This window comes from Gopherus flavomarginatus, chromosome 18 (assembly GCF_025201925.1).
Source record: "Gopherus flavomarginatus isolate rGopFla2 chromosome 18, rGopFla2.mat.asm, whole genome shotgun sequence".
In the NCBI taxonomy this organism is placed as follows: domain Eukaryota; kingdom Metazoa; phylum Chordata; order Testudines; family Testudinidae; genus Gopherus; species Gopherus flavomarginatus.
The window spans coordinates 5234839-5260870 of NC_066634.1; the positions used below are offsets into that span (position 1 = coordinate 5234839).

The following is a 26032-nucleotide window of genomic DNA, read 5'->3' on the forward strand; positions in this document are numbered from 1 at the left end:
TGGCCAATACCCGAGCTGGGGTGGAGGGGGGGGGTTGCAAATTGCAGGGCCCAATGGGTGCAGGGCGTGGAGGAAGTGAGCTGGGGGCGGGTAGGCAGCTAAGTGGGTGGGGGAGGGAATCACTCGCAGGGGTGTGAGTCCGTGCAAAGGTGCCCCCAGGGGTGTGAATTCTGCACTGACCCCCCCCCCCGGGAGAAGTGGGTGCTGGTGAGTAAGGCTGTGAACTTGAGGGCCGTGGGGCCGCACTTGAATTGTGGGGAGGGGGGAGAAACTCCAGGGTGTTTCCCATCCCCACCTGATGTGGGGTTCCCACCTTTTCTAAAACCCTTATGTGCCCCCGCCCCCTCGGGCCGGACTGCTAATCTGGGGGTGAGCTGCAGGGGGTGGGAGCTGTGTGTTTGTACAGCACCTGGTGCAATGGGTGTGGGGCTACGAGCTACCATAATACACCTAATAAATAACGTACAGCGCCTGGTGCAAAATGGGAGCAGGGCTGGGAGCCACTGTAATACACCAAATAAATAACGTACAGCGCCTGGCGCAATGGGTGTGGGGCTATGGGCTACTGTAATACACCTAATAAATAACGTACAGCACCTGGTGCAAAATGAGAGCAGGGCTGGGAGCCACTGTAATACACCTAATAAATAATGTACAGCGCCTGGCGCAATGGGGGCAGGGATAGAAATTACTGCACTACACCTCATAAATGTACAGTGCCTGGCACAATGGGTGCAGGGCTATGAGCTACTATAATACACCTAATAAATAACATACAGCACCTGGCACAATGAGGGGCTGGTCTGGGACGAGGGACTCTAGGAGCTCCCCTAATGGAGAGGATTAATGGGTGTGGGGAGATTAAACGGGGAGGGGTGTGTTCCCCTCTCTCCCCAGCACCAGCAATGGCTAATGGGGGGGGGGTGAGCTGCATGGATTAGAGATTGGAAGTTAGCAGCTGGGGGTTTAGATGGAGGGAGCAGGGAGCCCATGTGGGATAGAACTTGGGGCCGAGCCCTCAGCGCTCCCGCTCTAACCACTAGACCTCACTTGCTGAGGGGTTCATGCCAGGGGGGCTGAGGGGAAGGTGAGGAAGGAGAGTGAATGTGGCTGTGCCGTTGGGTGTGGGGGGGAGTGTCTGGGGAGGGGGCTGGGCAGTGGCCACTAGTCCCTACTGGGTGAACTGGGGTGTAGGTACCGGTCCGGCAGAGGCTGTGCACCCCCCAGAGCTGAGGGCACCCTGCTGCTGCCCTCTTCCCACAGCTCCCCATTTTATGTCACGTAAGCACTGAGCCCAGCCCCCACGCAGCCCCCCACTTTACTGTCTTAGTGTCCACCCCCCAAGGCTGGGTCTCTCTGGCCCATCCATCCCATGGCCACTTGGCTGTGGGGGGGCAGGGGGCACACAGATGGGCTGGGCGATGGGGGCTCCTGGGAGCGGGGCTGAGACTCAGCAAACTCGATACACTCCCCAGGCCATGGAATGAGAGCACCCCTAGAGGGGAGCGGCCCCAGGCCCCATTCCCCCCCCCCCAAGCCAGTCCCTGCCCTGGGGCTGGATCTCCCCTCCTTGCTCTTTCTCTACCATCTGCAGAGGAGCTGAGCCCCCAGCACCCCCTGCAGCCGCTGCCCCCTGCTCCGGTGGGGTGGGTGGCCTGTGGAACTGCCCGACACTGTTTTTTCCTCCTCCCCCGGCAGAGCTGGGATGACCCCGGAGGAGTGGACCTACCTGGCCGTGCTGCTTTTCTCTATCCCCATTGGCTTTGTCTTCAAGAGAGGGGGTGAGTGACACCGACTGGGGGGTGCAACTCTGGCCCCTCCCCTTGATGCCATTGCTGGTGGGGGGACAGGGATTGGGGCTAGAAAAAGTTGCACCAAAGAGACCCCCCCCTTTCCCTCCAACAAGGGCCCATCCCCCCATTCCCTCCAGTGTGCCCCACCCAGCCCTGTTTGAGGTTTCCTCACCTCAGCTTCTCTTGCGAGATTTCCTCTCTCCATTCCGGTTCAGCTCGGGGAGGGGGGGTTGGGTTTGTCTGGAGCTAGAAGGGGTCTGGAGGTATTTTAGGGGGCTGGCGTGTGGGGGCGGGAGACCCTGGCACTAGCTTCCCCCGCCAGTCTTGTAGTAGAAGCTCCTGGACTCTGGGGTCCCATCGATAGGGGATGGGAGTTTGGGGGTACAGAAGCCCCACCTCCTGAGCTCCTTTGTGCCCCATTCCCTGCCCCCCAAGCCAGCCAACCCCCCTCCCCAAGGCTGGATGGGAGCTGGCACCCCCTAGAGGGGAGAGGCCCCGTACCCCATTCCCCGCCCCCCTGCCCAGGTCGCCCAAAGTTCCAGCTGACTTTGCTCCCCAGGGGTCTCAGTGGGAAGGGACCTGGGATCTGATCTGTGTCTCTTTCCTCCTTGCCCCCCCCCAGGACACCAAGTGAAGCAGTTTGGGGGGGCAGCCGTGGGGCTGTTCTTGACGCTGGTCACCTGCAACATCCACACCTTGCACTCCCTGGTCACCATCCTGGGCACATGGGTCATCCTCAGCCTCTCCCCCCGGTAAGGAAGGAGCTAGGACGCCTGGCAGAGGAGTGATGCCTAGTGGGTAGAGTGGAGCGGGGATTTTGGGAGCTGTAGAGAGGGTGGGGGGGTGATGGGAGCAGTTGGGGGAGAGCGGAGGGGAGCAAGGGATTCTGGGAACTGTGAGGGGGTGGAGGGGTGACAGGACTAGGGGATTCTGGGAACCAGGAGGGATTTAGGGGGCCAGAGCAGGAGATTCTGGGAACCAGGCGGGGTGCGGGGGACAGAGGGGAGCAGGGGATTCTGGGAGCCAGGAGGGGTTGGGGGGTGGTGACGGGAGCAGGGGATTGTGGGAACCAGGAGGGATTGGGGGGGTGACAGGAGCAGGGGATTGTGGGAGCCAGGAGGGGTTGGGGGGGGTGACGGGAGCAGGGGATTGTGGGAGCCGGGAGGGGTCGGGGGGTGGTGACGGGAGCAGGGGATTGTGGGAGCCGGGAGGGGTCGGGGGGTGGTGACGGGAGCAGGGGATTGTGGGAGCCGGGAGGGGTCGGGGGGTGGTGACGGGAGCAGGGGATTGTGGGAGCCGGGAGGGGTTGGGGGGTGGTGACGGGAGCAGGGGATTGTGGGAGCCGGGAGGGGTTGGGGGGGTGACGGGAGCAGGGGATTGTGGGAGCCGGGAGGGGTTGGGGGTGGCGACGGGAGCAGGGGATTGTGGGAGCCGGGAAGGGTTGGGGGGGGTGGCGACGGGAGCAGGGGATTGTGGGAGCCGGGAGGGGTCGGGGGGTGGTGACGGGAGCAGGGGATTGTGGGAGCCGGGAGGGGTTGGGGGGTGGTGATGGGAGCAGGGGATTGTGGGAGCCGGGAGGGATTGGGGGGTAGTGATGGGAGCAAGGGATTCTGGGAGTGTGGCCAATTAACCCGCCCTCTGCCGGCAGGTCCTGTCACTACCTGACCCTCAGCTGGACCTTCTCCTACCTGCTCTTCTTCCGGACGGTGACTTTCTTCGGGCTGCCGGCCCCCACCCCCTTCACCAATGCCGTGCAGCTGCTGCTGACCCTCAAGGTGCTGCAGGGGGTGGGGCGGGGCGGGGCAGGGGGCTCAGCAGGGGGCGCTCTGCGCTCCTGGTCACTGCTGGCCCCTCTGGGGCACTAGGGGGTGCTGGGCCGTGGCGGCGGGGTGCTGGGGGGCCGCTGTGCTGTGGCAGTGGGGTACCAGGAGGCGCTGTGCCATGGGGTGTGGATGGGTGCTGTGCTGTGGCCATGGGGCGCTAGGGGCAGCTGTGCTGTGGCAGTGGGGTGCTGTACCATGGGGCATGGGGGGGGCCCTGTGGTGTGGTGATGAGGCACTAGGGGGCATGGTGCCATGGCGGTGGGGTGCTAGGGTGCCTTGGTGGCAGGACGTGTGAGGGCCCTGTGGTGTGGTGGTGAAGCACTAGGGGGCACTGTGTCATGTGGTGTGGGGGGCGCTGTGCTGTGGGGCATGGGGTGTGTGTGGCAGGGCGCGATGCCGTGGCGGCAGGACATGTGGGGGCCCTGTGGTGTGGTGGTGAGGCACTAGGGGGCGCGATGCCGTGGCGGCAGGACGTGTGGGGGCCCTGTGCCGTGGTGGTGAGGCACTAGGGGGTGCGCTGCCTTGGTGGCAGGACGTGTGAGGGCCCTGTGCTGTGGTGGTGAGGCACTAGGGGGCGCTGTGCTGTGGTGACAGGGGGCGCTGTGCTGTGGTGGTGGGGCACTAGGGGGCGCGGTGCCGTGGCGGGAGGATGTGTGGGGGCCCTGTGCTGTGGTGGTGGGTCACTAGGGGGCGCTGTGCTGTGGTGATTAGGCACTAGGGGGTGCTGTGAAATGGGCTGTGGGGGGTGCTGTGCTGTGGGACATGGGGTGTGTGGTGGCAGGGCGCGATGCCGTGGCGGCAGGACGTGTGGGGGCCCTGTGGTGTTGTGGTGGGGCACTAGGGGGCGCGATGCCGTGGTGGCAGAACGTGTGGGGGCCCTGTGGTGTGGTGGTGAAGCACTAGGAGGCGCTGTGGCATGGGGTGTGGGGGCCCTGTGCTGTGGGGCATGGAGTGTGTGTTGGCAGGGCACAGGGGGCTCAGTGCTGTGGTGGCAGGGCGCAGGGGGCGCGGTGCTGTGGTGGTGAGGCACTAGGGGGCGCAGTGCTATGGTGGCAGGGCGCAGGGGGCGCTGTGCTGTGGTGGTGGGGCACTAGGGGGCGCGGTGCCGTGGCGGCAGGACATGTGGGGGCCCTGTGCTGTGGTGGTGAGGCACTAGGGGGCGTAGTGCTGTGGTGGCAGGGCACAGGGGGCTCAGTGCTGTGGTGGTGGGGCACTAGGGGGCGCGGTGCTGTGGTGGCAGGGCACAGGGGGCACGTTGGTGTGGTGGTGAAGCACTAGGGGGCGCGGTGCCGTGGCAGCAGGACATGTGGGGGCCCTGTGCTGTGGTGGTGAGGCACTAGGGGACGCTGTGCTGTGGTGGCGAGGCACTAGGGGGCACTGTGATGTGGTGGCAGGGCGCAGGGGGCACTGTGCTGTGGTGGCGGGGCACTAGGGGGCGCTGTGCTGTGGTGGTGAGGCACTAGGGGGTGCTGTGAAATGGGGTGTGGGGGTGCTATGCTGTGGGGCATGGGGTGTGTGGTGGCAGGGCGCAATGCCGTGGCGGCAGGACATGTGGGGGCGCTGTGGTGGCAGGGTGCAGGGGGCGTGGTGCTGTGGTGGCGAGGCACTAGGGGGTGCGGTGCCGTGGCAGTGGGGCACTAGGGGGTGCGGTGCCGTGGCAGTGGTCCCGTAGGTGACGCTCACTCCGTGGGTTGCTCCCCCTGCCCTAGATGGTGAGCCTGGCCAATGAGGTGCAGGAGATCAGTCGGGCCAAGAAGCAGGACGTCACCTCGTCTGCCAAGGGCCCCGCGATTGGGCTGATCCCCAGCGTGCCGGGGCTGGGCTCGATCCTCTGCTACAGTTACTGCTACGTGGGGCTCATGACAGGTACGGGGCGGCCGGACACCTGGGTTCTCTGCCTGGCTCTGCGAGGGGATGGGGGGCTAGTGGTCAGAGCACGGGGGAGCTGGGATCCAGAACGCCTGGGTTCTCTCCTCAGCTCTGGAGGGGGAGGGGTGGGCTAGTGGTCAGAGCACGGGGGAGCTGGGAGCCAGGATGCCTGGGTTCTCTCCTCAGCTCTGGAGGGGGAGGGGTGGGCTAGTGGTCAGAGCACGGGGGAGCTGGGAGCCAGGATGCCTGGGTTCTCTCCCCAGCTCTGGAGCGGGAGGGGGGGCTAGGGGTCAGAGCACGGGGGAGCTGGGAGCCAGGATGCCTGGGTTCTCTCCCCAGCTCTGGAGCGGGAGGGGGGGCTAGTGGTCAGAGTACGGGGGAGCTGGGAGCCAGGACGCCTGGGTTCTCTCCCCGGCTCTGGAGTGTGGGCTAGTGGTCAGAGCGGGGTGGGGAAGCTGGGAGCCAGGACTCCTGGGTTCGCTCCTCAGCTCTGTGGTGGGAGGGGGTCCAGCCGGAGTCTTTTTTCCAGTTACCTTTAACTGTATTTCTCTCCTTTTCCCCCTTTCGTTCTTTCCTCCCTCCGGCCTCCTCCTTCATCTACCTCCCCCCCACCCACACACCCCTCCTCTCCCGTCACCCTCCATCCCCATACGCTGCCCCCCAGGTCCCTTCTACCGCTACAGGACCCACCTGGACTGGCTGCAGCAGCCGGACTCGCAGGCCATCCCCAGCTGGCGCCCCCTGGTGGCGCGGGCCAGGCTGGTGCCGGTCTACGGGCTGCTCTTCCTGGGGGCCGCGCAGCTCTTCCCGCTGGAGTACGTGCGGAGCGAGGCCTTTGCCGCCCGGGCGCTGCCCTTCCGCCTCTTCTACATGGTACCCGTCTTCTTCGTCTTTCGCATGCGCTTCTACGTGGCCTGGCTCTGCGCCGAGTGCGCCTGCATCGCCGCCACCTTCGGGGCCTACCCCACAGCCGCCCACGCCCGCCCCGGCGGGGGCCCCACCGTCCACTGCCCCAGGTGCGCCCATGGGCTTGCCCCTCTGGGGCGCTGGGTGCCACGCAGCCCCAGGGCTGTGATTGGCTGGCTCAGGGGGGCAGGAAATGGGGCACGGGGCCTTTCCCCTCCAGGGAGCACTGGCTCCTATCCAGCCCCAGGGCAGGGACTGGCTGGCTCAGGGGGGTGGGAAATGGGGCATGGGGCCTGTCCCACCTAGGGGGCATCAGCCCCCATCCGGCCCTAGGGCAGGGACTGGCTGGCTCACGGGGTGGAGAATGGGGCCTGGGACCTCTCCCCTCTAGGGGGCGCTGGCCCCATCCAGCCCCCGGGCAGGGACTGGCTGGCTCAGGGGGACGGGAAATGGGCCTGGAGCCTGTCCCCTCTAGGGGGTACCAGCCCCCATGCGGCCCCGAGGTAAGGTCTGATTCCCTGTCACTGAGTGCTCTCCCCCACCCCAGTGCGGAGGAGGGGGCGCCAGGGGCGGCTCCCCCCGAGTACGACTACGAGACCATCAAGAACATTGACCCGTACGGCACCGACTTCTGCGTGCGGGTGCGGGACGGCATGCGGTACTGGAACATGAGCGTGCAGTGGTGGCTGGCCCAGTACATCTACAAGAGCGCTCCCTTCCGCTCCTACGTCATGAGGTGGGGGGCGCGGGGAGCCACGAGGGGGAAACCATGGGGGGGGGCTCGAATATCCCTGGGGTGGGGGTGCTCGCAGATCAAGTGGGGCTTGGAGATCAGGGGGAGGAGGTAACGGGGGGGTCAGATAGGGGGCTCGGAGATGTGGGGTTATGTGGGGGGGGGGGCCTTGTGGCAGGGAGAGGATGAAGGACCCAATATGGGGCATGAAGGGGAAATCATCCGTGGGGGGTGTCTCATGGGGTGGGTGGATACCAGGGGGAGGGAGAGTCGGGGGGGACATGGGGGGGCTCATAGACAGGAGGGAATAGAGGTGAAATCTTGAGGGGGGCTTCAAATGGGGGGGGTCTCAGGGATGTGGGGGAGGACTCGCAAAAGGCTGGGGGACAGGGGGGCTCAGCCCTTCCCCCCAGCTAACCCCACCCTCCCTGTCATCCCCCCAGGAGCGGCTGGACCATGCTGATCTCGGCCTATTGGCACGGCCTGCATCCCGGGTACTACCTCAGCTTTCTGACCATCCCGCTGTGCCTGGCGGCGGAGGGGGCGATGGAGGCCGGGCTGCGGGGGCGCCGGGGGGCGGCGCCGGAGCCCGACCGCTCCTGGGGCGCCTGGGTGCACTGGTTCCTCAAGATGCGGGCCTACGACTACATGTGCATGGGCTTCGTGCTGCTGGAGCTGGGTGCCACCCTGCAGTACTGGCGCTCCGTCTACTTCTGCGTCCACCTGGGTGCCCTGGCCCTGCTGCTCCTGGGCCGCGCCCTGCCCCGGCCTGCCGCCCAGGGGCCGCACCGCGAGCGAGGGGCCGAGGGAGCCCCCCGCCCAGGACCTCTGGGGGCCCGGGAATAGCCAGGGCGCAGGGCCCCCTGCTCCGGGCCCTGGGGGGCCACACCCTGGGGGCTGGGAACAGGACCTGCACATGGGCTCTGTGCTGGCCATGGAGGGGGTTGGGGGGAAGGGCAGAGGTAAATGGAGTGGCCCCCCATCCTCCCCTCTCTACAGCCCCCCCCCGGCTGGCTGGGAGGGGGAATGTGCCCCAGACTTCCTTTGGGGGTGGTGGGGGGGGAGAGAGACTGATCTGTTACTCTGCTTCCCCCAAGGGTTCTGGCCGGCCTGCCCCTCCCCCTCTCCCTGTGTGTGGGGGGGAAGAGCCCTTCCCCTGCATAGGCAGGAGATTCTCCCCCTCCCAGCAAGACCCACACCTAAGAGGGTGTTTTCTACCCCTCTCCCCAGCCCATGCTACACTGTGGGCTTAAACAAGGGGTTCTCAGACTGGGAGTTGGGACCCCCCCAGGGGATCAGGAGGTTATTACAGGGGGGATCACGAGCTGTCGGCCTCCACCCCAACCCCCCCCTTTGCCTCCAGCATTTATAATGGTGTTAAATATTTAAAACAGTGTTTTTAATGTGCGGGGGGGTGTCGCACGCGGGGGCTGGCTGTGTGAAAGGGGTCACCAGTACAAACGTGTGAGAACTATTGCCTTAAAGGGACCAGCCCCCCCGCCCTTGTTTCCCCTTGAAGGTGCCAACTTGTTTCACACCAGATGAGGGGGGGGTGGGAAGAGGGTGCCCCCCCCCTCATCTGGTGTGAAACAAGTTGGCACCTTCTCGGGCAGAGCCTGAAGCGGCCACAAAGCTCCCCACCCCCAACCAGCTTGCAGGGGCTGGGGGTGTGTGTTTCGGTGGGGGGGGGAAGAACGTCCCTCAGAACGGGCAGCTGGTCTGTGCTTAGCTGGGGGGGAATGTCGAGGTGTGTGGGGGGGTTGAGGTGCAGGGGGTCGCCCAGAAGCCCCCTCCCGCTTGGAGGTCTCTGTTCCTTTCCTGTGCTATTAACCACGGGGGGGAGGGAGGAGTGGGGTAGGGGGAATGGAAGGTGCTGAAGGGGGGGGCAGCTGGGGGGGGCAGGAGGGCCCAGGGCGGGGGGGGTCTCCTGTACTAACCCCCCCCGTTTTATTGCCCTGCCGCGGGGGCGGCAGCTTAAGCAAATAAAAGACCCGAAAACAACCCCTTCCTGTGTCTGTGTCTTGCGCCCCCCCAGGAGACCCCCCCGGGGGCCCCATTGACCCCCCATTCCCCAGCCCCCTTGGAGGCCCCCATCCGCCTGCGAGGAGCCCCCCCAGTGGGTCTGGGTGAGGTGGGGACGAGGGGGGCCTGTTTGGGGGGGTTACCTGGGGCCAGTCCCCGCCCCCCCCGCCGGGCCGCTCCCCATCGCCAGGTCAGCGCGGGGCCAATGATTAACCCGGCGCGTTTCCTCCTTCCCGGAGCGCCCGGACCATGGAGCCGCGCTGGGCGCAGACGGGCCGGGATGGGCCAGGTGCGGCGACCCCCCCACCCCGAGTCACCCGGACTCCTGGGTCCCTCACCCCCCGGTAACCCGGACTCCCGGGTCCCGTCCCCAGCAGCCCCCCGCCCCTCCCCGGAGTAACCCGGACTCCTGGGTCCTGTCCCCAGCAGCCCCAGCTCCCGACTCACCCTGACTCCTGGGTCCCCCCGCCCCCTCAGTAACCGGGGCCCCCTCCTGTAACCCAGACTCCTGGGTCCCGTCCCCAGCAGCGCCCCCTTCCCCCCCTCAGAGTAACCCGGACTCCTGGGTCCCATCCCAGCAGGCAGCCCCCGACCAGTTACTCGGACTCCTGGGTCCCCTCTCCTGAAGCTAGGACGGCCCCAGACAGTAGCCCGGATTCCTGGGTCCCCTCCCCATCCCTGGGTCAGTAAGTGCGGGGAGGGAGGGGGCTGAATCTCTCACCCCACTTGCTCCCTCCCCAGATGATGACGAGGGGGGTCAGCAGCGGCCTCCCTCATCCCTCTTTCTCCAGCTGCCAAGCAACGCGACCCTCCGGTTCCGTGGCAGCGTGGCCAAGGCCTGGGGGGCTGCGCTGGAGGAGGGGGAGCCCCCAAGGGCCCCCCAGGAGCGGGACGGGGAAGAAGCCGGGGAGCAAGACTCGATTCCCCTGAAACAGCTGCCGCTGTGCATGGCGGAGAAACGGAGACTCAGGTACCGCCCCCCACCCGCTTGCAGGGAGCAGGACACCTGGGTTCCTTTCTGGCTCTGGGAGGGGAGTGGGGTCTAGTGGTTAGAGCGGGGAGGGACCAGGAGCCAGGACTCCTGGGTTCTCTCCCTGGCTCTGGGAGGGGAGTGGGGTCTAGTGGTTATAGCGGGGTGGGGGCTGGGAGCCAGGACTCCTGGGTTCTCTCCCTGGCTCTGGGAGGGGAGTGGGGGTGCAGTGGTTGGGGGGCGCTGAGGTCTCACCCCCTGTCCCTCTCCCCACCAGGCTCCAGGAGCAGCAGGCAGCCTGGAAACGCAGCCGCTGGGAGCGGTGGCAGGTGGGGACGCGCCGCCTGCGGGGACAGGTGGGGGACGCCCTGCTGTATGCCCAGGTGTGGAGGGGCTCACTGCACCACATCGAAGGTAGGAGACCCCCTGAGCCCCGGGGTCCCCCCTCTGCTGAGAGCAATCCCCCCGAGCCCCAGGGTCCCCCCTCCCTGCTGAGAGTGGCCCCCTTGAGCCTTGGGGTCCCCCCTCTGCTGAGAGCAGCCCGCCCATAGCCCCGGGGTCCCCCCTCTGCTGAGAGCAATCCCCCCGAGCCCCAGGGTACCCCTCCCTGCTGAGTGGCCCCCCCGAGCCCTAGTGTCCCCCCTCTGCTGAGAGCAACCCCCCCATCTGAGTCCTAGGGTACCCCCTCCCTGCTGAGAGTGACCCCCACCCAGCCCTAAGGTCCCCCTCCTTGCTGAGTGACCCCGCCTGAGCCCCGGGGTCCCCCCTCCCTGCTGAGAGCACTCCCCCACAAGCCTGGGATCGGCCCCTACTGGGGAGCCCGGGGGTTGGACTCGCTGTCAGGGTCATGCTGCCCTTTGCCCCCCCAGGTCACTTCGGAACCGGGATCCAGTCGTATTTCAACTTCCTGCATTTCCTGGTGCTGCTGAACCTGGGGGGGGGCCCTGCTCACGGTGGGGTTCGTGGTGGCCCCCAACGCTGCCTTCGAGGGGCTGCGGCTGAACCAGACCCAGAAGGGGCCGAACTCCACGGGTATGGCCAGCCCTGATGCCTGGGTCCCATCTCCAGTGGGGGCCCCCAGATCGGCAGCCTGGACGCCTGGGGCCCATCCCTATCCAAGGGGAGGGGGAGAAGGGAATTGCCTCCAGAATGGCAGCCTGGCTCCTATGTCCAGGGGGGCCAGGGGTGACCCAGGGGGTATTTGGAGGTTTGGTTTGAGGGGGTCACACCCCTTTTCTCCCCCCCCCCAGTGATCAGCAGCTGCCTGCAGTACGACCCCACCAAGCGGGGCCTGGTCAGCTACTTCACCTACCTCATGGACCTGCTCTCCGGGACGGTGAGAGCCCGGCCTGTGGCCCCCCAGTGCCTCAGTTCTGCCCTCAGCCCCTGTGCCCTAAGCTCCGCCCCCAGCTCCCCACACCCAGCCCTCCCCACACCCTAAGCTCTGCCCCCATCCCCTGTGCCCTAAGCTCCACTCCCAGCCCTGTGCCCTCAGCTCCGCCCCTGTGCCCACAGCTCCGCCCCCAGCCCCCCACCCCCTTAGCTCCCACCCCCAGCCCTCCCCACACCCTCAGCTCCGCCCTCAGCCCGTGCCCTAAGCTCCGCCCCTGTGCCCACAGCTCCGCCCCCAGCTCCCCACCTCCAGCCCTCCCCACACCCTCAGCTCTGCCCTCAGCCCCCCCACCCTTAGCTCCCACCCTCAGCCCTCCCCACACCCTCAGCTCTGCCCTCAGCCCCCCCACCCTTAGCTCCCACCCCCAGCCCTCCCCACACCCTCAGCTCCGCCCTCAGCCCCTGTGCCCTAAGCTCCGCCCCTGTGCCCACAGCTCCGCCCCCAGCCCCCCACCCCCTTAGCTCCCACCCCCAGCCCTCCCCACACCTTCAGCTCCGCCCTCAGCCCCCCACCCTTAGCTCCCACCCCCAGCCCTCCCCACACCCTCAGCTCCGCCCTCAGCCCCTCCACCCATAGCTCCAACCCCCAGCCCTCCCCACACCCTCAGCTCCGCCCTCAGCCCCCCGTTAGCTCCCACCCCCAGCCCTCCTCACACCCTCAGCTCTGCCCTCAGCCACGTGTGCCCTAAGCTCCGCCCCTGTACCCTCAGCTCCGCCCCAGCCCCTGTGCCCTAAGCTCCGCCCCCAGCTCCCCACCCCCTTAGCTCCCACCCCCAGTCCTCCCCACACTCTCAGCTCCGCCCTCGCCCCCGCACCCTTAGCTCCCACCCCCAGCCCTCCCCACACTCTCAGCTCTGCCCTCAGCCCCCCCACCCTTAGCTCCCAGCCCTCCCCACACCCTCAGCTCTGCCCTCAGCCCCCCCACCCTTAGCTCCCACCCCCAGCCCTCCCCACACCCTCAGCTCTGCCCTCAGCCCCCCCACCCTTAGCTCCCACCCCCAGCCCTCCCCACACCCTCAGCTCCGCCCCAGCTCCCCACCACCTTAGCTCCAACCCCCAGCCCTCCCCACACCCTCAGCTCCGCCCTCAGCCCCCCCACCCTTAGGTCCCCCGCCCTCCCCACACCCTCAGCTCTGCCCTCAGCCCCCCCACCCTTAGCTCCCAGCCCTCCCCACACCCTCAGCTCTGCCCTCAGCCCCCCCACCCTTAGCTCCCACCCCCAGCCCTCCCCACACCCTCAGCTCCGCCCCCAGCTCCCCACCCCCTTAGCTCCAACCCCCAGCCCTCCCCACACCCTCAGCTCCGCCCTCAGCCCCCCCACCCTTAGCTCCCAGCCCTCCCCACACCCTCAGCTCCGCCCTCAGCCTCCCCACCCATAGCTCCAACCCCCAGCCCTCCCCACACCCTCAGCTCCGCCCTCAGCCCCCCCACCCTTAGCTCCCAGCCCTCCCCACACCCTCAGCTCCGCCCTCAGCCCCCCCACCCTTAGCTCCCAGCCCTCCCCACACCCTCAGCTCTGCCCCCAGCCCCCCCACCCATAGCTCCAATCCCCAGCCCTCCCCACACCCTCAGCTCCGCCCCCAGCTCCCCACCCCCTTAGCTCCCACCCCCAGCCCTCCCCACACCCTCAGCTCTGCCCCCAGCCCCCCCACCCATAGCTCCAATCCCCAGCCCTCCCCACACCCTCAGCTCCGCCCTCAGCCCCCCACCCTTAGCTCCCACCCCCAGCCTCCCTCCGTGTGTCCCCTAGAAATCAGAGGTGGCCCCAATTCCCCAGATCAGTGTCTCATTCCCAGGCCCTGCCCTGGGGCCGGATGGGAGCTGGCACCCCCTGGAGGTGACCCCGCCCCCCGCTTAGGCTGTGTCTCTCTAGGGGTTCATGGAGCTCACCCACCTGTTCTACGGTTATTACCAAAACTCGGCCGTGCATTTCGTGGGCTTCTCCTATAACATCCCCCTGGCCTATCTGCTGAGCGTCTTGGGTTACTTCTCCATCTGCCTCCTCTGGATCGTCCGCCGGTGAGTCACTTCCCAGGTACCCCCATGGGGCCAGCCCCCGCCCCGCCCTGCCCTAGGGGGCCAGGGGTCCCCGGATACCCAGCCCCCGCCCCGCCCTGCCCTAGGGGGCCAGGGGTCCCCGGATACCCAGCCCCCGCCCCGCCCTGCCCTAGGGGGCCAGGGGCCCCCGGATACCCAGCCCCCACCCCGCCCTGCCCTAGGGGGCCAGGGGTCCCTGGATACCCAGCCCCCGCCCCGCCCTGCCCCAGGGGGCCAGGGGTCCCCGGATACCCAGCCCCCGCCCCGCCCTGCCCTAGGGGGCCAGGGGTCCCCGGATACCCAGCCCCCGCCCCGCCCTGCCCTAGGGGGCCAGGGGTCCCCGGAACCCAGCCCCCGCCCCGCCCTGCCCTAGGGGGCCAGGGGTCCCTGGATACCCAGCCCCCGCCCCGCCCTGCCCTAGGGGGCCAGGGGTCCCTGGATACCCAGCCCCCCCCCCCGCCCTGCCCCAGGGGGCCAGGGGTCCCCGGATACCCAGCCCCCGCCCCGCCCTGCCCTAGGGGGCCAGGGGTCCCTGGATACCCAGCCCCTGCCCTGCCCCGCCGTGCCCCAGGGGAGCAGGGCCCCCCGGATACCCAGCCCCCGCCCCGCCCTGCCCCAGGGGGCCAGGGGCCCCCGGATACCCAGCCCCCGCCCCGCCCTGCCCCAGGGGGCGAGGGGTCCCCGGATACCCAGCCCCCGCCCCGCCCTGCCCCAGGGGGCCAGGGGTCCCCGGATACCCAGCCCCCGCCCCGCCCTGCCCTAGGGGGCCAGGGGCCCCCCGGATACCCAGCCCCCGCCCCGCCCTGCCCTAGGGGGCCAGGGGTCCCCGGATACCCAGCCCCCGCCCCGCCCTGCCCTAGGGGGCCAGGGGTCCCCGGATACCCAGCCCCCGCCCCGCCCTGCCCCAGGGGGCCAGGGGTCCCCGGATACCCAGCCCCCGCCCCGCCCTGCCCTAGGGGGCCAGGGGTCCCCGGATACCCAGCCCCCGCCCCGCCCTGCCCCAGGGGGCCAGGGGTCCCCGGATACCCAGCCCCCGCCCCGCCCTGCCCCAGGGGATCAGGGGCCCCCGGATACCCAGCCCCCGCCCCGCCCTGCCCTAGGGGGCCAGGGGTCCCCGGATACCCAGCCCCCGCCCCGCCCTGCCCCCGAGGGGCCAGAAGTTCCTTGATACCCAGCCCCTGCCCCGCCCCGCCCTGCCCCAGGGGACCAGGGGCCCCCGGATACCCAGCCCCCACCCCGCCCTGCCCCAGAGGGGCCAGAAGTTCCCGGATACCCAGCCCCTGCCCTGCCCCGCCGTGCCCCAGGAGAGCAGGGCCCCCCAGATACCCAGCCCCCACCCCACCCTGGCCCAGAGGGGCCAGAAGTTCCTGGATACCTAGCCCAGCCCCCGCCCCACCCTGCCCCAGAGGGGCCAGGGATCCCCAGATACCCAGCCCCCACCTCGCCCCTGCCCCAGAGGACCAGGGGACCCCGGATACCCAGCGCCCGCCCCATCCTGCCCCAGAGGGGCCAGGGGTCCCCGGATACCCTGCCCCAGGGGGCCAGGGGTCCCTGGATACCCAGTGCCCACCCCACCCTGCCCCAGAGGGGCCAGGGGGCCCCAGATGCCCAGCCCCTGCCCCACCCTGCCCTGTCCCAGAGGGGCCAGGGGTCCCTGGGTACCCAGCCCCTGCCCCACCCTGCCCTGCCCCAGGGAGCTAAGGGACCCCGGATACCCAGCGCCCACCCCGCCCTGCCCCAGGGGTCCCTGGATACCCAGCCCCTGCCCCACCCTGCCCTGCCCCAGGGGTCCCTGGATACCCAGCCCCTGCCCCGCCCCTTCCCCAGGGGACCAGGGGTCCCCAGATACCCAGCCCCTGCCCCGCCCTGCCCCAGGGGGGCCAGAAGTTCCCAGATACCCAGCCCAGCCCCGCCCCGCCTGGCCTGCCCGAGAGGGGCCAGGGGTCCCCGGATACCAAGCCCCTGCCCCGCCCTGCCACAGAAGAGCCAGGGGTCCCTGGATACCCAGACCCTGCCCCGCTTCGCCGTGCCCCAGAGGGGCTGGGGTCCCTGGATACTCAGCCCCCACCCCATCCTGCCCCAGAGGGCTCAGAGGTCCCCGGATACCCAGCCCCAACCCGCCCCGCCCTGCCGCAGGGGAGCAGGGGTCCCCAGATACCCAGCCCACCCCACCTTGCCCCAGAAGGGCCAGAGGTCCCCAGATACCCATCCCCCGCCCCGCCTTGCCCCAGGGGACCAGGGGTCCCCAGATACCCAGCCCCCGCCCCACCCTGCCCCAGAGGGGCCAGAAATCCCTGCATACTCAGCCCCTGCCCTTCCCTGCCCCAGAGGGGCCACGTCCCAGCACTGGGCGAGGGGTCCCCATATACTCAGCCCCCACCCTGCCCTGCCCCAGAGGGACCAGGGGTCCCCAGATACCCAGGCCCCGCCCTGCCCCCGAGCTGTCTGCATTTGGCCATTTCCTGGGGGCCGGCGTCACCCTGCGCTCTCCCCCCAGGGCCGTCCATCTCCTGAAGCGCAGTCTGGTCAGCGAGAACGGGGCGCTCAGCACCTACAGCAACAAGGTCTTCGCCGGCTGGGATTTCTGCCTGGGGCCGGGCACCGCGGTGCCCATGAAACACAACAGCCTCCGCTATGAGCTGCGGGTCAGGCCAGCAAGGGGCGCAGGGCTGGTGTGCGGGGGGGGGCTGGGGCGGGGGCTAGTGTGGGGGGACACTGTGTTATGGGTGGGGTGGGGCTGGAGGGCTGGAGTGTGTGACTAGGGGCTGAGATGGGGGGCTGGGGGACTGGACTGGAGGGAATGGGGGGCTGGGGCAGGAAGGGGGGCAGGTGTGTGGAGTGAGAGGCACAGCTGGGGCTGGAGAAGGGGCAGGGAAGGGGCTGGCTGCAGGGGAAGGGTGGGGCTGGGGTGGAGGGACGGCTGTGTGTGTGTGTCTGGGGGGGCTGCGCTGACGTGCGTCTCTCCCAGATGGACCTGGAGGAACAGACCTTGCGGCGCCTCATGGCCCAGCGCAGCCCGGGCCAGCGACTCGGCCTGTACGGCCTGCGTGGGGCCGTCAACCTGCTGGGGCTGGTGCTGCTGGGGGCGGCTTTCTACTGCGTCTACCTGGCCACTGAGTACTCGCAGCGGGGCCAGGTACTCGCGCCCCTCACTCCCGACCCGCAGCCCCCCGCTCGGCCGGCGCCCCTAACTCCCGACCCGCAGCCCTCCGCTTGGCCAGCACCCCTCACTCCCGACCCGCAGCGCCCCCCCTCCCCGCTCGGCCAGCACCCCTCACTCCCGACCCGCACCCCCCCGCTCGGCCGGCACCCTCACTCCTGACCCGCAGCCCCCAGCTCGGCCGGCACCCTCACTCCCGACCCACAGCCCCCCGCTCGGCCGGCGCCCCTAACTCCCGACCCGCAGCCCCCCGCTCGGCCAGCACCCCTCACTCCTGACCCGCAGTCCCCTCCCCGCTCGGCCGGCACCCCTCACTCCCGACCCACAGCCCCCAGCTCGGCCGGCACCCCTCACTCCCGACCCGCACCTCCCCGCTCGGCCAGTGCCCCTCACTCCCGACCCGCAGCCCCCCGCTCGGCCAGCGCCCCTAACTCCCGACCCGCAGCCCCCCGCTCGGCCAGCACCCCTCACTCCTGACCCGCAGTCCCCTCCCCGCTCGGCCGGCACCCCTCACTCCCGACCCGCAGCCCCCAGCTCGGCCGGCACCCCTAACTTCCGACCTGCAGCCCCCCGCTCGGCCGGCACCCCTCACTCCCGACCCGCAGCCCCCAGCTCGGCCGGCACCCCACACTCCCGACCCGCACCTCCCCGCTCGGCCAGTGCCCCTCACTCCCGACCCGCAGCCCCCCGCTCGGCCGGCACCCCTCACTCCCGACCCGCACCTCCCCGCTCGGCCAGTGCCCCTCACTCCCGACCCGCAGCTCCCCGCTCGGCCAGCGCCCCTCACTCCCGACCCGCAGCCCCCCGCTCGGCCGGCACCCCTCACTCCCGACCCGCACCTCCCCGCTCGGCCAGTGCCCCTGACTCCCGACCCGCACCTCTCCGCTCGGCCAGCACCCCTAACTCCCGACCTGCAGCCCCCCGCTCGGCCAGCACCCCTCACTCCCAACCCGCAGCCCTCCCTCGGCCGGCGCCCCTCACTCCCGACTCTCAGCCCCCTGCTCGGCCGGCGCCCCTCACCCCTGACCCACAGCCCCCCCCACTCTGCCTCTGCCCCTCACTCCTGACCCACAGCCCCCCCCCCCGCTCGGCCGGCGCCCCTCACTCTAGCGCTGACCTGTGCCCCCTCCATGGGGGCAGTGGCACTAACTCAGCTGCAGCTATTCAGCCACTCGGCTCCCCATAGGGGAATTGGGGGGGAGGGGATTCTGCTCTGACCCCTGGTGACTCCCCCCCCAGGAGAACAGCGGCCTGGGGCAGCAGGGACTGGTCGTGGGGCTGCTCGTGGCCTATCTGCCCTCCATAGTCATCACGGCCGCCAACCAGCTGGTGCCACTGGCCTTCGGGGTCCTCGTGCGGCTGGAGCGGTACCCGCTCAGCCTGGAGATCCGGCTCACCCTGATCAGGTACTGGGGCAGCCAGGCTAGGGGGCCCCATGTTCCCAGCCCCCCCGAGGGGCAGCCAGGCGAGGGGGCCCCATGTTCCCAGCCCCTCCAAGGGGCAGCCAGGGCGAGGGGTCCCCATGTACCCAGCCCCCACCCCCGAGGGCAGTGCCGGGCGAGGGGGCCCCATGTTCCCAGCCCCCACCCCCGAGGGCAGTGCCAGGCGAGGGGGCCCATGTACCCAGCCCCCACCCCTGAGGGCAGTGCCGGGCGAGGGGTCCCCATGTACCCAGCCCCCACCGCTGGGGGCAGTGCCAGGCGAGGGGTCCCCATGTTCCCAGCCCCCCCGAGGGGCAGCCAGGGCAAGGGGTCCCCATCTAATCAGCTCCCACCGCCGGGGGCAGTGCCAGGCGAGGGGTCCCGTCTAACCAGCCCCCACACCCAAGGGCAGTGCCAGGCGAGGGGTCCCCATGTACCCAGCCCCCACCCCCAAGAGCAGCGCTGGGCAAGGGGTCTCCATGTACCCAGGCCCCAGCCCCGGGGGCAGTGCCGGGCGAGGGGGCCCCATGTTCCCAGCCCCCCCGAGGGGGAGCCAGGGCGAGGGGTCCCCATATACCCAGCCCCCACCCCCGAGGGGCAGCCAGGGAGAGCGGTCCCCATCTAACCAGCTCCCACCGCCGGGGGCAGTGCCAGGCGAGGGGTCCCGTCTAACCAGCCCCTACCCCCAAGGGCAGTGCCGGGCGAGGGGTCCTCATGTACCCAGCCCCCACCCCCAAGGGCAGCGCTGGGCAAGGGGTCTCCATGTACCCAGCCCCCACCGCCGGGGGCAGTGCCAGGCGAGGGGTCCCCATATACCCAGCCCCCACCCCCGAAGGCCACGCCGGGTGAAGGGTCCCTGTCTAACCAGCCCCCACCCCACCCCTGAGGGCAACGCTGAGCGAGGGGTCCCCGTCTAACTAGCCCCCCCTCCCCCCGAGGGCTGTGCTGGGTTAAGGGTCCCCATCTAAGCAGCCTCTCTCTCTCTGTGGCAGGACCGTGTTCCTGCGTCTCTCCAGCCTCCTCGTTCTCCTCATCTCCCTCTGGAGCCAGATCACCTGCAACGGGGACCCCGACGCCGAATCCTGCAGGACCTGCCGCTATGACCACAAGCAGCACCCGGTCAGCGCAGGACGCCTGGGTTCTCTCCCGGCTTGGGGAGCGCAGTGGGGTCTGGTGGTCAGAGCACGGGGTGGGTGGTGTGGGAGCCCGGACGCCTGGGTTCTCTCCCAGCTCGGGGAGTGCAGTGGGGGCTGGCGGTCAGAGCACGGGGCAGGTGGTGTGGGAGCCCGAATGCCTGGGTTCTCTCCCAGCTCAGGGAGTGCAGTGGGGGCTGGTGGTCAGAGCACGGGGCAGGTAGTGTGGGATCCCAGACGCCTGGGTTCTCCCCGGCTCGGAGAGCACAGTGGGGTCTGGCAGTCAGAGCACGGGGTGGGTGTCGTGGGAGCCCGGACGCCTGGGTTCTCTCCCAGCTTGGGGAGCGCAGTGGGGTCTGGGGGTCAGAGCACGGGGCGGGTGGTGTGGGAGCCCGGATGCCTGGGTTCTCTCCCAGCTTGGGGAGCACAGTCGGGTCTGGCGGCTGGAGTGCGGTGTGGGAGCTGGGAGCCCGGACGCCTGGGTTCTCTCCCAGCTTGGGGACCACAGTGGGGTCTGGGGGTCAGAGCATGGGGCGGGTGGTGTGGGAGCCCGGACGCCTGGGTTCTCTCCCGGCTCGGGGAGCGCAGTGGGGTCTGGCGGCTGGAGTGCGGTGTGGGAGCTGGGAGCCCGGACGCCTGCGTTCTCTCCCAGCTTGGGGAGCACAGTCGGGTCTGGGGGTCAGAGCACGGGGCGGGTGGTGTGGGAGCCCGGACGCCTGGGTTCTCTCCTGGCTCGGGGAGCGCAGTGGGGTCTGGCGGTCAGAGCACGGGGCAGGTGGTGTGGGACCCTGGATGCCTGGGTCCTGTGGCCATGCAGGGCGCTGACAGATCCCCTCCACCCCACAGTGCTGGGAGACGAGCGTGGGGCAGGAGATGTACAAGCTGCTGGTTTTCGACCTCCTCATGGTGCTGCTGGTGCTGCTGCTGGTGGAGTTCCCCAGGAAGTGAGAGACGGGGGCTGGGGGGGGAGGTGGGATCCGCACTGGGGGTGGGGGGGGTCAATGGGCTGCCGGGGAGGTGGGTTGGGGGTGGGGGCTGTTCTAGGGGTGGGTGGGAATCAGTGGTCACATAAGGGGGCCCTAGAGCGAGTGAGGTGGCTCTGGGCTTTGGGGCTCCGGCCGGAGGGGAGTGGGAGCTGGGGGGCAGGGCTCAGAGTGGGGGAAGCTGTAGGTATGGGGGCCGGCTTGGAGCAGTCTCCTCAGCCCCTACCCCCTCTTGCTCCCCCCAGGCTGCTGGTGACCCACGGCCCTGCCCCCCTGGCCCGGCTGTGGGGGCAGCAGGAGTTCCTGGTGCCCCCCAACGTGCTGGACCTGGTGTACGGCCAGACCGTGTGCTGGGTCGGCGCCGCCTTCTCCCCCCTGCTGCCCCTGCTCAACACCGCCAAGTTCGTCCTGCTTTTCTACCTCAAGCAGGTGAGAGCCCGGACGCCTGGGTCCTCTCCCCACCTCGGGGAGGGGAAAGGGGCCTAGTGGTGGGGGACTGGGAGCCCGGACGCCTGGGTCCTCTCCCCACCTCAGGGAGGGGAAAGGGGCCTAGTGGTGGGGGACTGGGAGCCCGGACGCCTGGGTCCTCTCCCCACCTCAGGGAGGGGAAAGGGGCCTAGTGGTGGGGGACTGGGAGCCCGGACGCCTGGGTTCTCTCCTGGGGGGATGGGGGGGCTGTCTGGTGGCTCGGTCCCCCGGGTCCACACGTGTCTCGTCACCCCCCAGTTCACCCTGTTCTCGACCTGCCGCCCGGCCGAGCGAACCTTCCGCGCCTCCAGCACCAGCTGCTTCTTCCTGCTCGTGCTGCTGCTGGGCCTGGCCATGGCCTGGGTGCCCCTGCTGTACAGCGTCTTCGTGTGAGCGACCCCCGCCCCCGCCCAGCCCCACGGCTCCCGGCGTGCCCCTGCTGTACAGCGTCTTCGTGTGAGCGACCCCCGCCCCCCGCCCAGCCCCATGGCTCCTGGGGTGCCCCCCACCGCTCGCCCAGCCCCACGGCTCCCGGGGTGCCCCGCCCCTCGCCCAGCCCCACGGCTCCCGGGGTGCCCCTGCTGTACAGCGTCTTCGTGTGAGCGACCCCCGCCCCCCGCCCAGCCCCACAGCTCCCGGGGGCCCCGCCCCCCGCCCAGCCCCACGGCTCCCGGGGTGCCCCTGCTGTACAGCGTCTTCGTGTGAGCGACCCCCCGCCCCCGCCCAGCCCCACGGCTTCCGGGGTGCCCCGCCCCTCGCCCAGCCCCACGGCTCCCGGGGTGCCCCGCCCCTCGCCCAGCCCCACGGCTCCCGGGGTTCCCCGCTGAGTGACCCCCGCCCCTCGCCCAGCCCCACGGCTCCCGGGGTGCCCCGCCCCCCGCCCAGCCCCATGGCTCCTGGGGTGCCCCTGCTGTACAGCGTCTTCGTGTGAGCGACCCCCGCCCCTCGCCCAGCCCCACGGCTCCCGGGGTGCCCTGCTCAGTGACCCCCGCCCCCCGCCCAGCCCCACGGCTCCCGGGGTGCCCCTGCTGTACAGCGTCTTCGTGTGAGTGACCCCCGCCCCTCGCCCAGACCCACGGCTCCCGGGGTGCCCCACCCCCTCACACAGCTCCCCTGGGGTCCCCTGCCCCCTCCCCCTGCCACCTTCACTCAGTCCCCTGGAGTCCCCCACCCCTCACCCAGCCCCCCCCAGCTCCCAGGGTCCCCTGCCCCCTTCACCCAGTCCCCTGGGGTCCCCCAGCCCTCGCCCAGCCCCCCCCAGCTCCTGGGGTCCCCTGCCCCCTTCACCCAGTCCCCTGGGGTCCCCCACCCCTCGCCCAGCCCCCCCAGCTCCTGGGGTCCCCTGCCCCCTTCACCCAGCCCCCTGGGGTCCCCCACCCCTCGCCCAGCCCCCCCAGCTCCTGGGGTGCCCAACCCCCTCACACAGCTCCCCTGGGGTCCCCCACCCAGCCCCTCCAGCTCTTGAGGTCCCCTGCCCCCTCACACAGCTCCCCTGGGGTCCCCTGCCCCCTCCCCCTGCCACCTTCACTCAGTCCCCTGGGGTCCCCCACCCCTCACCAGCCCCCCCAGCCCCTGGGGTGCCCTGCCCCCTTCACCCAGTCCCCTGGGGTCCCCCACTCCTCGCCCAGCCCCCCCAGCTCCTGGGGTGCCCCACCCCCTCACACAGATCCCCTGGGGTCCCCCACCCCTCCCTCTGCCACCTTCACTCAGTCCCCTGGGGTCCCCCACCCCTCACCCAGCCCCCAAGGTGCCCCACCCACATCACACAGCTCCTCTGGGGTCCCTTGCCCCCTTCACTCAGTCCCCTGGGGTTCACCAGCCCTCACCCAGCCCCCCCCAGCTCCCGGGGTCCCCTGCCCGCTTCACCCAGTCCCCTGGGGTCCCCCAGCCCTCACCCAGCCCCCCCCCAGCTCCCGGGGTCCCCTGCCCCCTTCACCCAGCCCCCAAGGTGCCCCACCCCCCTCACACAGCTCCCCTGGGGTCCTCTGTCCCCTCCCCCTGCTCCTCGGGGTCCCCTGCCCACTTCACTCAGTCCCCTGGGGTCCACCAGCCCTCACCCAGCCCCCCCCAGCTCCCGGGGTCCCCTGCCCGCTTCACCCAGTCCCCTGGGGTCCCCCAGCCCTCACCCAGCCCCCCCCAGCTCCCGGGGTCCCCTGCCCGCTTCACTCAGTCCCCTGGGGTCCCCCACCCCTTCTCCCAGCCCCCAAGGTGCCCCACCCCCCTCACACAGCTCCCCTGGGGTCCCCTGTCCCCTCCCCCTGCTCCTCGGGGTCCCCTGGCCCCTTTACTAAGTCCCCTGGGTTCCCGCCTCCCCTCACCCAGCCCCCCCAGATCCTTGGGGCCCTCAGTCCCCCTTGCTCACACCCCAGCTCCTTGGGGTTGGCCACCCTACCACACCCAGCCCCCCAGGGTCCCCTGACCTCCCCCTCCCCCCCAGCATGACAAACCCCCTGATCCTCCCCCTCCCCAGCGCTGTCTCTGCTCCCCTGCCTTGGACTCGATTCCCCTCCCCCCCGACTCACTCTCTCTTCCCTCTGCAGCCTCCAGCCCTCCCAGGCCTGTGGCCCGTTCCGGGGTGAGCCGACCATGTGGAGCACCCTCTGGGCGGCCATCGATACCCTGCCCCATGTGGCCAGGGAGTTCCTGCAGTTCGTGGGCTCGCTGGCCTTCGCCGTGCCACTTTTCCTGCTGCTGTGGTGAGGGGCCACTGGGGAATCCCCCTGGGCCGGGGCACACTACGGGGCATAGGACACATGGAGAGGTGTCTGATGCCAGGCAGCCAGGACACGGAGACATACAGAGAGTGGGGACGGGGGCAGGAGGATGGACAGACGCACACAGAGCAGAGCTTGTCCCCGCCAGCAGGGGCAGACAGACACACACAATTTCTGAGCTGGTTCTGTGGATATTCCCCCCACAACCCCTCCAGCCTCCCTGCCCCTGACCCCATCTCTCACTCACTGTCTAACCCCCCACCACTTTTCTCTTCCCATCCCCCAACCGCAGCATCCTGATGTTCTACCTGATGGCCCTGGCCCATTCCTACAGCCGCCTGGTGAAGGAACTCAAAGGGCAGCTGCAGCTGGTGAGTGATGTCCTGGGGCCATGGGGCTTTTTGATCCCATCTGGGATCACCGTTAGCCGGTGGGACTCCCTGCTACAAGATGATCCCGGGCCCGGCAGGGTGGGATAGTGACAGGGAGAAATGAGGAACAGCGTCCTCCCCGATTTGGCCACTAGAGGCTGCCGTGTGTCCCTCCTCTGAAGTAGGTGGGCCGTGGGTGGAGGCAGAGCCGGGATACCGGGGTAGATGGGCCTCTGGGCTGGCCACAGATGGCTGTACTTACCCTCCGGGATTTCCCACTTCTTTTTTAACCGTTCCTTTTCCCACAGGAGGGGCGGGATAAGGTCTTCTTAGTGACTCAGATCACAGAGCTCAGCTAAGGAGAGTGCTGCAAGAAAACTCCCGATCTCGTTGATTTGAGGATGATTCTTGACCCTGCCTTGTCGGGCCCAGCCCTCCCCTGCCATTCGGCTGTGTGCCAAGCCCACCCCCTGCTGGATGAAAACTACAATAACCTCCAAAGAACCCAGAGCTCATTCATGGACTGTGGCCCCTCTGGAGTGGGGGCTGGGTATACGGGGAGCCCTCGCCCGGCACAGACACACGGCCTCTCCGGGATGGGGCGCTGGGGCTGTTCATACAGAGACCTCTCGCCTGGCTGAGAGGCGTGGGGGTGTGGGGTTTGGTTATACAGGGACCCCTCACCTGGCAGCCACTCTTTTCTGACACCCAGCGATGCTGTTCTGTTTAGGACAGGAAGTGAAGCAAAACCCTGCGTGTAACTGACATCCCAGGGGACTTTGCAGGAGGAGAAGGTGGAATGGCTTGTGTCTGGAATGGGCCAGGCCCGGGCTAGCCCCACGGCCTCCGAACAGAGTACACAGCGGGTGAACCCCTCGTTACTGGCTGGCAGCAGAACTCCATTGTCGCACTCCAGGGGAGCTGCATTTGTTTTCCCCGTCTACCAGGCCCCGGCTGTCACCCCTCGTGGGCGGAGACCCGCGTGTCTCTCTCCCTCTCTCAGGGGGGTTTTCCAGGCTGGCCAGCTCCCTGCCCAGGGCTCTGATTTCACACACGAACCCGCAAAGCGAGATTGCCATCAACAATAATCGCCATTTACAGCTCAGCCAAGTCAGGGAAAACCTTGCTCAGAAATCGTAACAGCGTTTGATTTCAGGCACTTTCCTCGGTGTATTTTGAGATGTGATGTTGTTGACAATTTAACGGCTTTTAAAGCTGTGACTTTTTGAGTGTCTAACACCTGCTGTTCATAAATCATTGTCTGACTCTCCTGCCCCTCCCCCCGTGCTCTGAACCGCCTGTGACTTTTCTGCAATTGGGAACATTTTAAATCTGGGGAAAAAAAAACAAAAACCTTAAAATGAAAGCACAAGTTTTGGTTTGAAATTATAAAATAAAAATTGAATTCTGCCAGGCTGATGTGTAAGTAATCCAGGGGGCGGCGGAGGGTGTGGGGGTGGCTGGTGTGCAGGGGTGGAGGTAAGCAGCAGTGGGTTTGTCTGTCCTGCCCCCCAGCCACCTCCACTATCTCAGCGTCTGCTCCGTTCCCTCTGCCCTGGCTGCCTGGGAGGCCGGGTGCTTGTGTGTGTGTGCAGAGCGCACCAGAACGGCTGGCGGGGGCCAGAGCAATGGTCCATCCAGCCCCGGATCCCATCTCTGGGGGGGGGGGGCGCAGGGCGGCTGGAGAGAGGTGCAGGCCGGGCTTCCTCCCCCCGCAGTCGGAAGGGTAGGGGGGCCCCAAGCTGGGGTGGGGGTGGGGTGCTCTCCGGGGGGGGGAGGGACCGAGCTCCCTGAGCGCAGCCAGCGCCTGGCCCGGCCCCACGTCCTGTGGCGGGGAGTTCCGCTGGCTGGGGTGGGGGATGGGGGTGCTCCCCAGGGAGGGACCGAGCTCCCTGAGCGCAGCCAGCGCCTGGCCCGGCCCCACGTCCTGTGGCGGGGAGTTCCGCTGGCTGGGGTGGGGGATGGGGGGGCTCCCCAGGGAGTTCCGCTGGCTGGGGTGGGGGATGGGGGGGCTCCCCAGGGAGTTCCGCTGGCTGGGGTGGGGGTGGGGGATGGGGGGCTCCCCAGGGAGTTCCGCTGGCTGGGGTGGGGGATGGGGGGCTCCCCAGGGAGTTCCGCTGGCTGGGGTGGGGGTGGGGGATGGGGGGGGCTCCCCAGGGAGTTCCGCTGGCTGGGGTGGGGGTGGGGGATGGGGGGGCTCCCCAGGGAGTTCCGCTGGATGGGGTGGGGGTGGGGGG

At 69.2% G+C, this 26032-nt stretch overlaps 2 protein-coding genes across 2 annotated transcripts; both read left to right on the forward strand.

Moving 5' to 3' along the window:
• Window positions 1-56: 56 nt before the first annotated feature.
• Window positions 57-7977, forward strand: MBOAT7 (membrane bound O-acyltransferase domain containing 7). The gene is made up of 8 exons (XM_050927518.1): window positions 57-207; window positions 1699-1781; window positions 2416-2545; window positions 3442-3568; window positions 5326-5482; window positions 6150-6501; window positions 6939-7127; window positions 7568-7977. The coding sequence occupies exons 2-8, from the start codon at window positions 1706-1708 to the stop codon at window positions 7968-7970; spliced, it is 1434 nt and encodes a 477-aa protein (XP_050783475.1). The 5' UTR covers window positions 57-207; window positions 1699-1705; the 3' UTR covers window positions 7971-7977.
• Window positions 7978-9007: 1030 nt separating this feature from the next.
• TMC4 (transmembrane channel like 4) lies at window positions 9008-24615 on the forward strand. Its single transcript, XM_050927456.1, is given in 17 exon segments — window positions 9008-9435; window positions 9888-10116; window positions 10394-10530; window positions 10986-11050; window positions 11052-11148; window positions 11367-11452; window positions 13382-13527; window positions 16043-16190; window positions 16514-16681; window positions 17945-18111; window positions 19119-19245; window positions 20106-20203; window positions 20488-20671; window positions 20969-21099; window positions 23251-23406; window positions 23717-23795; window positions 24104-24615. Coding segments are annotated over 17 exon segments (2109 nt in total). The 5' UTR covers window positions 9008-9395; the 3' UTR covers window positions 24155-24615.
• The last annotated feature ends 1417 nt before the right edge of the window (window positions 24616-26032 follow it).